At 44.0% G+C, this 12,696-nt stretch overlaps 1 protein-coding gene across 1 annotated transcript in view; it reads right to left on the bottom strand.

Annotated features, from left to right (window-relative positions):
* Window positions 1–8,245, bottom strand: part of TMEFF1 (transmembrane protein with EGF like and two follistatin like domains 1) — a 120,434-nt gene extending 112,189 nt beyond the window's left edge. The window contains exon 1 of the mRNA XM_062608963.1: window positions 7,357–8,245. Within this exon, the coding sequence (XP_062464947.1) occupies window positions 7,357–8,230 (874 nt within the window). The 5' untranslated portion in view covers window positions 8,231–8,245. The remainder of the gene's footprint in view (window positions 1–7,356) is intronic.
* Between the last annotated feature and the right edge of the window lie 4,451 nt (window positions 8,246–12,696).

The raw sequence follows: 12,696 nt of genomic DNA on the forward strand, positions 1-12,696 counted from the left end.
GGGGACAGATTTAAGGTTCTCCAGGAAACTTTAATTTGATCAGATCACAATTTTGATTGCTGAACTTAATTCTAGCCAGAATTTGTCTCTTTCTTCCTATCCTTTTCTGGAAGAAAAGTACCACACAGATAAAACCCATTTTAACAAGAAATGGTTTCATAAAATAAAACTTACTATGGACTTATTTAGTCAAACAAGCCCTTCTCTACACACTTGGGAGCTCCACAAAATACAACTCCACTGTCTCTCTTTTTGTTCTTGTATTTCTAATTTGTTAGAATTCCAAGATGATCTAAGAATAAACTACAACAATTAGAGAGAACTATTTAGCTTACAGCACATTATTTAATTATAATTTTCTTATTATCTAAAGCTATTCTTGGAGTAGAATGATTTTTCAAGAATCATTTATAAAAAACTTTCTTGGTCTTCAGCTCTATTGACTATTACAGACTGCTTAGAAAAAGGCAGGTTTTCACCTCAAAAATGCCATCGTTTTCTACCTCCACTTCCATTCCACAGTTTCTGTATGGACCTATCAAGGAGGATAAGCAGTAGTCTAGAATCAGAAGAACAGATCCTTATTCAACATCAGCATTTTTATTTCCCCAGTTGTTACAGCTGTTGTTATTCTGGGAACTACTGCTACTACCTGCTTTGTGGACACTCGCCAAAGTTTGGCCACAGGCTGGAAAAGTCACAAGCACTTTTAATTGACGGATCAATGTTGGAACATGATAATCTCTTTATAGGAAGAGCGTAAATCGAGCCTCCTGTCAATATCAGTGGGATTCTCTGTCTTCATACTCTCTACTCAAAGACCTTGACCACAGCTTCTTTTTTTTCAAGCCCAAGTAAATATTAACTCTCCCTTTTATCCAGTCTACTGTCAACTTAGCAGAAAAGCAGCAGGCTTTAAATACAAAATACTTATGCTTACATCAATAGCAAGAAAAGGGTCAGACTTCTTGTTTTCTTTTTAACACAAATTATAAGAGAAGTCTTGGTACCTTGGCAGTATTTTCCACAACAAACATAGCTCCTCTTTTCCTCTTCTCAAAAAATGATAAAGAAATTGGATTCAATCCAGTTCCTTCAGACAAACCTCAATTGCTCCATCACACTACCACACTACCATCCCACTAGTGACAATGATGGAGTGATGTCTGTTACAAGATGATTTTCTGGAATTCTGACACTTTCAGTTCTACTTTAATTACCTTTTGGCTCTTTAATTAGCATAAGGATCTGTACTGCAAGGACATTTCATGTCTAGCTAATTATACTAAAGGGAAATAAATATGTGCATGTTACTGTCTGTGTTTTAATTTCTCTTTTTAATAATTGTCTTTACTTTTTATTTATACTTGATTTATAGACATGCCTCACAATAGTTTCTCAAAGTGATATGTAACCTGACTGAGTTTAGATCATTACTTCAGAAGTTTGATTGGCACAAACAGGTACCACATTTATTTGGCTTGACTGCTATAATTCATTTATGGAAACCTAAATCATAGTATCTTAGATAAAATAACTGATTATTCTATTCCTGTCTACAATTTCAGATCAAATTTATCTATGCAGACATAAAAGGATGTGTACTTCTTAAAACAATTAGGTTCATTTATGTGCACATGTACCTCTCTGCCATCCCCTGCTTCTACATTCTCACCAGTGTGGCTTCATATCTTTAGCACAAATTATTTTAGCCTTGTTTAACTTAGAATGATATACCAAAAAAAAAAAAAAAAAAGAAAGCCCTAACAAACCCTCACCCACTTAATCTTCACAAAAACCACAAAGGGTACATCTGTTCCAGCTGATAAGCACAGATGAAAGCCAGTCTTGAGGCCATACCTCATTCTGGTTCAGCGAGTCCCCACTGAGCCCAGGCAGTAACCAAGGCTGAGCTCCAGAGATCAGCAGTGCCTGAGGTTTATATCCTCCAAAATCCACATTCACGTCTGAAGCATGGATTGGGCACAGGCAGGGCAGAGAGAGCTGCATGTTAATGTTTAGTTCTTCCCGAACACTGGGGACAGTCTGGACCAAAGCTTCAGACAATACACGAAGCTGGGTGAGGAGTCTATATAAAATTCATTTTGGCCAACTCACTCATAAACTCAAGTGCTCGTCTCAAGTGCAGATGAACAAGACACAAGTAGTTTTAGACCCCTTCTTATCCTAAAGAAAAAGGCAAAGTTTTCAGCTACAACAGCTGGTATGTAATAGGTAACATGCCTTTAAAACAGTGACAGTTCATTCTGGTTTGAACCCAAAAGCTGCAATTTGCCAATAAATACAGATAGCATTTCTGAAAGCGTGCCTTCTGCTCAGTGCTGACCTACCTCAGGTGATTCTGAGAAAGAAACCCTTGCAAGGGTGAATGAATAATCATCTCCCTAGGAAACCAGTTCCTGAGGCACTGAGAGCCTGTGCCCCAAATGTTGCGTTTCTAACCCTAACATAGTCTTGTTCATTTAGGTTTTTAGCACTTTTAACATTCTCAATGTCCCGTTCTTCAGATATCAAACCCTTTTACAAGAAAACAGAGTCAGCAAAGGCAAAGTCACTGGCCAAGCAAAGACGGTGTCCTGCCAAGGCTAAGTAATTAAAGTACTCCCCTGCTTTGGCATGGCCTCCGTGACCTCAGATTTTGCTGCTTCCCACCATCCCCACAATCTGTGAGCACTGAACAAGAGCACACCACTGGTGGCCCTCACAAAAACTACAGAAATTCCTCATTTCTAGTCCTCGATTACGGCAGCTGTGAATATATTGTATGCACTACATCAAAGTGCTACACAGTGAAGACTTGAGCAGATAATTTTGTCTTGAAATATGTGTGCTATGTCTCTTCTGCTAGCGCTGGCATCTAATGATATTAAGCCTGGAGGATCCCTGCAACAAAATCTGGAGGGCAAGACTTGAAGGCACCTAACAAAGTAATGGAAACAAAGAGTCCATAACTGAACAGACTCCATTGCACATCAAGGAAGTAGGGGAACAACAACCTCAGCAGGAGATGCAGAGGAAAAAGATTTGCAAATTCTGAATGAGACCATATTCACTGATGGTGGAAAGTAGACAGAAGCAACGATGAGACAAAAAGAGGTATTATTTTTCCGTGGTACCACACGCAGCTCCAGTAGCAGTGACAGTAGTCCTTTGGGTGTGTGCAGTGATCAATAATTAATACAATTTTTCTCTTCTATTGTTATACTGCACAGACTTATGATCATGCTCCTCGATATTTCTGCCTTATCAGTCTTTAAACTGGATCTTCTCTTGCTTGTGTCAATCACCTTGTGCCCTTCCCAAATCTTCTTCCCCTAAAACTCTGTTTGCACAAGGGGAAAAGGCATGCTTTGAAACAAAAGCATATGATGTGGCCAGGTTTTGCCACCCTTGTCCATCCTCTGTGAGTTGCTCCCACTCCCAGCTGTGTGTATTTCTTCATACTGCTTCTGTATTGCTGCTCATGTAACAATCAACACATTTGATTCCCATCCCTTCCGTCCCTCAACCTGCTCTTGTCCTGCCTTCAGATGCTTTTGTCCTACTGATGATGTCTTCCACTACCTTCTCATCCTACCACATTTTAAAATATCAAAACACATGAATTTTGCTTGTGCTTGTTGTACTCCCATTGGCTTACCATGTACTCTGCTTCACCTCTCTCTTTTTTTCTACTGTTTCCACATTCTCTATTTGTCTAATTTACTCCTTGAATTATTTCAGGGCAGAAACCATTTCTCCAAAGCATACTGAAGGTTTAGATAATGTATACATGGTGAAGGATGGCTCCCCTATAGCTTTCTCTGCTATTCTCTCTAAAAATTTACAAGCTTTTTGACAGCTTGCATTTCCATGCTCAATAAACAGCCCATTCCTTACAGACTAAGGAATCATTCTAGCACAATATAACTACCTTCCTTTGTCCCTCTATCCCATTCCTTCTCCCTAATCACTAATTTCCATCTACTTTTATCTACAAACTCTTTCAGACTTGTTGTGACTGTGCAAAAGAAAAGCTTTCATACCCCTCAGAAGAGGAATTCCATGAAAGTGAAGGTGTCCTTAATTTTTCCTTGACCTCACTCAATCCTCAATAAGCTATCTTGAAACAATTTTATCTTTACACTTAAAGAGGATTTAAGAAACTGGGAGCAGCATATGGCCTAAGAGACTCATAAGAGGCATGTGGAATTGTCCCATATAAGCATATTTTATCACATGAAGGAGCAGCAAGCTGAAAGGCTTACCAACAGAAACACATCCCTGTTAATTAAAATCCCTGGGCATACAAATCCAAACCAATGCGCTGAACAGAATCCCTTGTTAAGTCTGCGCACCTCTCACCAAAATCCTCAGCATTTGGTCATTTATGATCAAACTGCAACCTCTGTGGCTGTCACAGGTATGACCAAGGCATATCGTACACCAGAGATTCAACCAGACTGAAACTGCAACTGAGGATGCCCGCGTGAAGTGTGCGTCTCTGGAGAGAGGACCAGTGGACTAGGAGCTCATGAACTAACTACATTTTGTACTTACTTTTACTCTCTGGATGCTTAACAGTAGCTTAATAGTAGTTCACAGCCTTTATTAAGGACACAAATGTTTTATAGCCTGAGCAGAGATGCAAGCATCACACCACCCTACTCACAGACAGTCAGTGACTATCAGAAATGTTAAAGAAGATGACTATGGATTGCTCTGTGAATAATATAACATCTCTAAAACATCAAACTAAGACTTTCCTTTCCAGACAAAAAACACTAACTTGGTTTTTACCCCATTCTGGGTAAAATGGGGCTATTTCATTTTCCTTGATTAGCAAAGAAGTATGGACTGACAGATGAACAAACACATACAAGTCCACATCATCTATTAACTCCAGATACATCTTAATTCTCTGTTTCCTGCTCTAATCACTTGATTATATGTTCTTCCCTTGGCCAGGGATGATGCAATTATATCATAATTTAACAAAATTATGCATGGGCTGAAAGGGCAGAATCAAGGCTGAAAAAGCTATCTATCTTAATTTTCATGTTGTTTGCTTGTGTCCTCCACATTGCAACGATCTTTTGCTGCAGCAAACTCTTTCTGAAGCAGTATATTCTAAAGGAATAAAGGAGCGGAGTACAGCATTTCCTAAACAACTAACAGAAAACAAAGGTAGCTACATAACCTAGTGATGATAAAATGTTACAAGATCAGGAACAGCCCCCCAAAAGTGTAAAACTGTTCCAGGGTAGCAGGTCAACCCAATGCAAACAGGAGAGAAGGATTTTGCATCTCTGAGTATGACAAGTACTACTTGAGAGAGCTAAAATGTTTGAAGAAAGAGTAAAAATAGCGCTCTTAGGTCTAACTTTAAGTGCAAGTAGCAGTGTACGCAGTAGCAGCCCACTGAGAAAGGTGCTAATGCCAACATCTGGCCCTGCATGTAGATACAGGCAACTTGTCTTTTTCAGGGAGTAGCTTATCCAGTAAAAGTTAATGAAGCTACACAGAGGTATGAGAGGGGAAAATCTGTTCCAGATACCATGAGTTGGTATTAGTCCTTTCAAAATTAATGTTCAGAACTGAGACACTGCAGTTTTGCATGAAACAGTTAACCCATAGCAGAATCTGACTACTGCATTTTTTAATGAAATTTGCCTTCATTATTTTTGTAGTTACTCTCCAAGCAGTGCCTGCCATATATACCTATATAGCACATATATTTACTTCTGCTTATTTTTAGTAGAACTGAATCATTCTGAATGTCTTCGATATAGCATACGGTCTTCTAATTCCAGGTTGGAAAGCCCTCTTTCTGTGATGGTTTCTAAATAATGGTGTGCTCCACATTACCTTCGAAACTTCCTCATGTATTTCATCAGCCTTTCATATTTAATCTCACTGATTTATGCACATGTCATGGTCTAATGACCCACATGTCTCTGATGGGTAAGCCACTAACGCCAGTGACACATTAACCTCTTAACCTCTCTTTAAAAATAACCACGATACTCAGACAAATAGAATGGAGAAGTCAGGCAGCAGTACAACAGTAGCGTTGTGATACCGCACGCTACTGCAGTGTACAACTGGGTAAAATGAAGAACAAATGAGCGTATCAAAGAGTGAATAGCAGTTAGATTGATTATATTGCAAAATCATCTTGCCACAGTTTGCTGGTCAGCAAATTTGCAAGCCTGTTCTAGCAGCATTATCTGAATTATAAAAATGCAATTAGGAGGAAGATTGCAATTCCATTCACTCATTTCTTGAAAGCTGTTACACAGGTTGGGAGCCCTATCCTGGAACGTATTGAGAGTTCCTTCCAACGAGGAAATTGCCTTCCAAACCCCGCTGAAGACAATGGGAGTGAGGGGCTGAGTGCACAGGGCAGAACCGTTCATCACCTTGGAGAAGGCACTTTGCGCGGCTCTCACTGGCCATCCTTGCAGTGGAATAAAGCCATCATTTTACAAAGCAATAGGAGGCATACCCAGCAATTTTTCAGAGAAAAAAAAAAATAAATAAATTACTTTTTGTAAGTGTTAGTTTTAGAAGAAAAACAAGTCTAACAAATTGCAAACTTTGTATTGTATGTGTTTACTTCGTTCTACTTTGAAAACACCATATCCCTCAAGATACAAGAAAACGTGCTGCTGTCATGCCAAATCAAGCCACACTGAAACTGTATTATGCCAGCATATACTTATGCACAGGATGGGCAGGCATTCTCCTGTCATAAAACCAAAGCAGGAAAAAACCCTAAAAAGAAGCTTATCCTGTGCACACTACAGGGTATTTTGCTGCCTGCATCTCATGCAAAGTGGATCTGCACAGCAACCGGAGGAAGGAGGACGGATGAAGAGCCTGTCCCGGGTCTGGGCTGTGCACACGGACAGGGTGACACTGAAGAAACAGCCCGGGTGAGCACAGTAGGGGCTTTCATCCCGGCCGGTTCTTCCCAGCTCCCTGTCCGCGGCAGCACCGGTCCGGCGCGGCGGGGAGACAGGGCGGGATGCGGACAACCCCCGGGGCGGCCGGTGTGCACCTGCCGGCACAGAGGCGGGGGGGGGGGGGGGGCAGAGAGGAACAAAAGCCGAGAGGCGGCGGCGAACTCTTTCCTTTGGGCGGGGAGCCGGTGGAGAGGGGGCTCCCTCCGACCCCACTGTCCCTGGGGAGAAGCATCACCCCGCCGGCCGGGGCGCCGGCCCGACGCACCCGCACCCGGGGCCGCTCCTTTGTTTTCCGTGCCGGGAGGAGCCGGGGGCCGCTCTGAGCCCTCCACGTGTACGCGTGTTCTGCCCGCACGGGTGTGCGCGGAGCCGGCAGGGCGTTCGTTACCTGAGCAGTTGATGCCTTTCCCTTTGCCGCCGCCCTGGCACTCGGAGCCGGGCAGCGGGTGGGAGGCGCGGCCGGCGGGTAGCGAGGAGAGGGCGAGCACCAGGAGGGCCGAGGTGTAGCACAGCGCCAAGGGGGGTCCCGCCCGCAGGAGCGGTCGGGCGGCGGCCGGGCTCTCTCCCAGCATGGCGAGGGGCTGCCGAGGAGCAACGCCGGCGGCAGCGGGATGGCGGCGGCAGGCCCGCAGCATCAACCGGAGCCCGCGGCGCCGCCCGGGCGGGACCGTCCTTTCTCCACCGCTCCGAAGCACACCTTCAGCATCCCCGCCGCGGCGGCCGCACAGACTCCCCGCTGCCGCCTCCTCCTCCACCGCTGCCCGGCGGCAGGCGGGGCTGGCCCCGGCGGTGCGGTGCAGCGCGGCTACTGAGCCCGGCGGAGCGGAGGAGAGCTCCGCGCCTATCCGCCGGCGGGGGCCGCCTCGCCCCAGCCGCGCTCCTTTGTGCGCGGCGCCCCGCAGCGCCGCCGCTCCGCCTGCAACAAAGGGAGCGGAGCCGAGGCGGCCGCTGCTGCTGCCGCCGCCGCCGCGGAGGAGGAGGAGGAGGGAGAGGAGGGGGAGGAAGCACACGTGATGGCAGCCCCCTCCCCCGGGACCGGAGGGGAGATGAGGGGTTTCTTCTCGCTCAGCGGGCAGGGCGAGCGGCGGCGGCCGCCCCACTGGGAACGGTGAAGGGGCCGGACCCGGGCGCAGCGGGGGGCCGGGCCGGTGGTGGGTACCTCCGCCGAAAGGCGTGTGGGGATAGTAATGATGGGTGCATGAAAGCCGAGCGGGTCCCGAGGGGCGGTGAGGAAGGCGGACCCCTGGCAAGACGTTCGTCATCCCGGGAGGTGGTTTGTTATTCACTAATAAGCCGGCGTGAGTGGGGATGGGGAAGAAAGCAAAGAGAGCATCTCTGCGGCTGGTTAATTGTAAGGGTTGTGTTTAATATTTACGGAACAGCACGTATGGCGGGAGCATTTGTATCGATCCAAGTAAATAAACATGTTTACAGTGAAGGTAGTGACTTCTGTAACACTGTGCTTTTACTGTCTAAGGGGTTTTCCAGCCTCCGGCATGGGAATGCTTCAGAGGGTCAGAAGCTCTGCAAGGGTACAGGCTGCCAGGCACATCGTACCTTGCGTTGCTGTTGTAGTGTGGCTGAAAGCTTTGTGTGAATTGACAGCACTGTTACCGTTTTCACACAGGGAAACCACAGGACAATGCTTTACATTCAACGAGACTTTTTCCTGCCTCAGTCGTCACTGACATTTCATACAAGTTTTTTAATCCACTGTACAAACTGTTTGTACTGCCCATCTGCTTGGTCTCTGTGCTGCTGGATGTCACCAGCTTGCTGTAAGGTATAGCTGTTGTGTGAAGAGACATTTGAGCAGTTCGTTAAGCTGAGCAGTCAAGAATAAGGCCATAAATCCCACAGTAGGCTTTGGGGTAGGCACAGTGGTCAGACACATAAAGTCAGATCATTGTCTTTTTAAATGTAGTAATGAAGAGACAAGTCTTGTAATACTGTGAGAGCAATTTCCTTTTGGCACAGGGGGTTTTACGCTGACTGCCTCTGCCAAGCAAACTTTCATATCACAGAACCACAGAATGGTTTTGGTTAGAAGGCACCTTAAGGTGCATCTTAAGGTCATCTTGTTCCAGCCCCCTCACACAGACAGGGATACCTTCTACTAGACCAGGTTGCTCGAAGCCCCATCAGCCTGGCCCTGAACACTGCCAAGGACGGGGCAGCCACAGCTTCCCTGGCCAGCCTGTGCCAGTGCCTCACCACCCTCATAGTGAAGAATTACTTACTTATACCTAATCTAAATCTACCCTTTTTCAGTTTAAAGCCATTAGCCCTTGTCACATCACTAGTTCTGTCATTACTTGCTCCTTTGGCTAGCACCAGTGCTAGACATCGGAAAAGCTCTGCTCATCAATAAAGTGAGGCACATTAACCTGCATGGAGCCTGTTCTGCTGTAACTGGGCTGCTGAGATACATTGACCAGGATGTTTCAAGCTTGCTAGATCTGCGTACAGCAATCTGGTCAGCTTAAGCTGATAAACCTTTCAGTTCTTTAGGCCACAGGACAGGAACAGATCTTGTGTTTTGAAGGTAGTACTTTGCTGTTGTAAGAGCAAATACTCCATATAACCCTTTCCATAAACACAATTATATCCATCTTAAGCTAATTATGCTATTTTCCTGCACTTCTTGCTGGAGGGCTGGAACTGCCCTCACCTTTATGTTAGAAAGCTCCTTCTAATGCCCAGCCTGAACACATTCATGACCAGTTCATACCCACTTGTCCTTTTGCCATGCAGTGTTTCAGTTAGGCATTGCTCTTTCCCTTGCATTGAAATCTATAATGGATTTATAGGCAGTAGTCATAGCCACTCTCAACTTGTCTAGCCTATCAGGAAGTTTCGTTAGTCTCCTCCTGTAACAGAGAGCCTCTGTAACTCAGATTTTACTGCACTAGATACAATTTGAATTCAGCTTTTTTTTTAGCATAGCTGATATACAATGTGCAAGTTTTTCACAAAGTATTGCCAGTCTTTGCAATGGAGGTAGTCTCTCCTGATTTCTTCCAAAACTATCTCGTCTCGGACAGCCAATTTTCTTTTTATATCACCAAATTTCACTGGTGGCTCAGGGTCATGCTGTGAGTGACTGATACAGGCAACTACTTCTTGTTTGTCTGTCCATAACAGAAATGCCTTTTATAAATGTCTAAGTGCACGACCTTATCTTTTCTATTATTGAGTTTTGTCTCATTTCTGTTATTCCAGTCCTCAAGATTATGTAGTCATCTCTGTAGAATATTTTCTGAACCTCCTTTCTATCGACAGTTCTGCCCAGCTCTTTGTATCTGGAGCACTCCCACCTTCACAATATTGAAAATATTTGCTAATACAAACTATTGCTCCCAGAACAAACTTTATGAATCAGTGACAGTACTTGTCCCAGTTTAAACATTCCCCTTCCAGGGCAGTGCAGTGAGTTCCCAACTGAACTTGCAGCTCTGTCTCAGTTCCCTGTGTCTTTCAGCTTAACTAGGCAATCCGTATGAAAGCTTTTAACAAGTTCAGATAAATTGTAAGTAAACCTCAAGGGGTCTGGCTTGGGGATTTTGTTGTTGTTATTTTTTGACCTGCTGGGATGGATGGGATGCCATTTTTTTTAGCTAGAAAAGCAGTGTCTGGGTTGTGCTATCTGTCTGGATGCATCTCCAGCTAGTCTTAAGTGAGTGATACAGTCATGCTTGATTGGCAAATTCACACTATGCCAGCTGGGTATTCATTCTTATTCTGTTCTTTGATACATGTATTAAAAAAAAAAAAAAACAAAAACCAAACCTAAACACTTTCCTGCCAGCTCAAGAAGCAAAAGAACTCCACAAGAATTTGAACAAGCTGCTTCTGCAACACAAATTGTTACAGGAGGAGGGAATGCCGCATCAATGAAATGGCAGATCTGGTATGTCTCTGTCACATTTGGTACCTTCCATCTTTGGCAAGTAGATGTGTCTTTATTGCAATTATACAATAATTTCACTTCTGCTCACCCCCAACTGCTCTCCTGTGAAAGTAGGAAGCTCTAAAGATTGTTGAAAATTGTCATCCTCAGTGAGCTCTTGAACAACAGCCGCTTTTCAGTCTGCTGCTGGTGCAGACAAAAATTCTGCCTTCCCTTATTTTTATCCAGTAATTGTAGGAAGGAAGATGCACAACCAAAGGGAAGCAGGGAATATGCAAGAGCAGAGAGGAGCTGCCAGACCAGTGAGAGCAATTTAATTTGCCGGAGATCTGGATACAATGCAGATATGCTTAACTGTGAAAACACTACTTTATTTTATCTTAAGAGAACAAAATGGAGAACAGAGATCTATTGATTGAAGTGAACTGAGTGAAGCCATTAAATTGTTCTTTAGATCCCCTGTACCCCTATGCATCAGGCAGTAGAATCCTGCCCTTGCCAGCTATTTTGCCAGAGTATTGTGTTTATTAATCTCAACTTTAATTCTTACCAAAAAAAAAATGTTTCCAACTCCTGTAGTTGTGAAGAAGACATCAAAAATATTAAGAGGATAAACTGGAACAGTGCTCACATGAAAAAAAAAAAAAAAGAACACAGAAAGGCTGAGGCTGGAAGGGAATCTGCAGGTCACCTGGTCCAACCCCCCTGATCAAGCAGGGCCAACCTGAGCAGGCTGCACAGGACCATTCCTGGCTTTTGAATATCTCCAAGGTGGGAGACTCCACAACCTCTCAGGGAGACCTGTGCCAGTGCCCAGTCATCCCCATGGTAAAAAAGTGTTCCCTGATGTTCAGGAGGAACCCCTGTGTTTCAGTTTGTGCTCATTGCCTCTGATACCAAACCAAAGATGTTGTCTAACTAAAGGTAGAATCAGCCTCAATGAAATACTCAAAACACAGTTCTCTCATATAAACGATTTCACTAACATTACTTTATCAAAAATACTCAGTTTATCCAATTGTTGAATTCATTTATCTGTACCATTTTTTTTCTACTCATCTTCTGTGATCAGATTCTCAACTGACACCTATCTAAACCTGACACCTTCATAGTTTCCAAATTGGATAATACAAACAAGGATCCCACCATATTCTGATAATACAAAGGGAGTGTGTGCAAAATCAAAACAGTCAAGAAAGGACCAGGTGGTATTGGCTATGTCATTTTATTTTCACATGTAATTCATTAGCTATTAAATATTCTATTTAATCAAATGACATTAAAATTCTTTTTTCAGCTCCAAATAATTTCGTCTGTGCTATTCCTGAATGCTTCAGCAAACAAATGCATGGCCCAGGATTTAGAGTGAGGTCACTGTGTAGGACATGAGAGCCTATCCAACAAGCCCTGCATAGATTTATCTTCCACATTCACCACCTGCCATGCAGACATAATTTTGGAGAGGTTTTCTTGCCTGGAAGGCTCTTTGCTGAAGAGAAAGAATGTTTAGCACAGTACTTTCTTGTTTCTTTCAATTCAGGACTAAGTATGTGGCACCAGTCTCAGATCAGTACTTGCCCTCTGTTAAAGTTTCACATGTCCAGAAGCTTGATCAAGTGATTCAAGTATTGAAGACCTCTCAAAGCTAGGAAAAAACCTCACTATTTAGGCCAAACTGAATTTGGTGGCACAGTAATACAGACAGAGTGAGGGCAATTGCTCAGGAAAATCAAGCTTGAAGCTTGCTGCTCTGAGGAGGCAGGAAATGGAAGTTTCATCACTGCTTGTGCCCTCTCCCCACCAATATAACTTGATCAT

The sequence above is a fragment of the Pezoporus occidentalis genome, unplaced genomic scaffold (genome assembly GCF_034315485.1).
Source record: "Pezoporus occidentalis ecotype Australia unplaced genomic scaffold, CSIRO_AGI_Poc_V1 ctg132, whole genome shotgun sequence".
In the NCBI taxonomy this organism is placed as follows: Eukaryota; Metazoa; Chordata; class Aves; order Psittaciformes; family Psittacidae; genus Pezoporus; species Pezoporus occidentalis.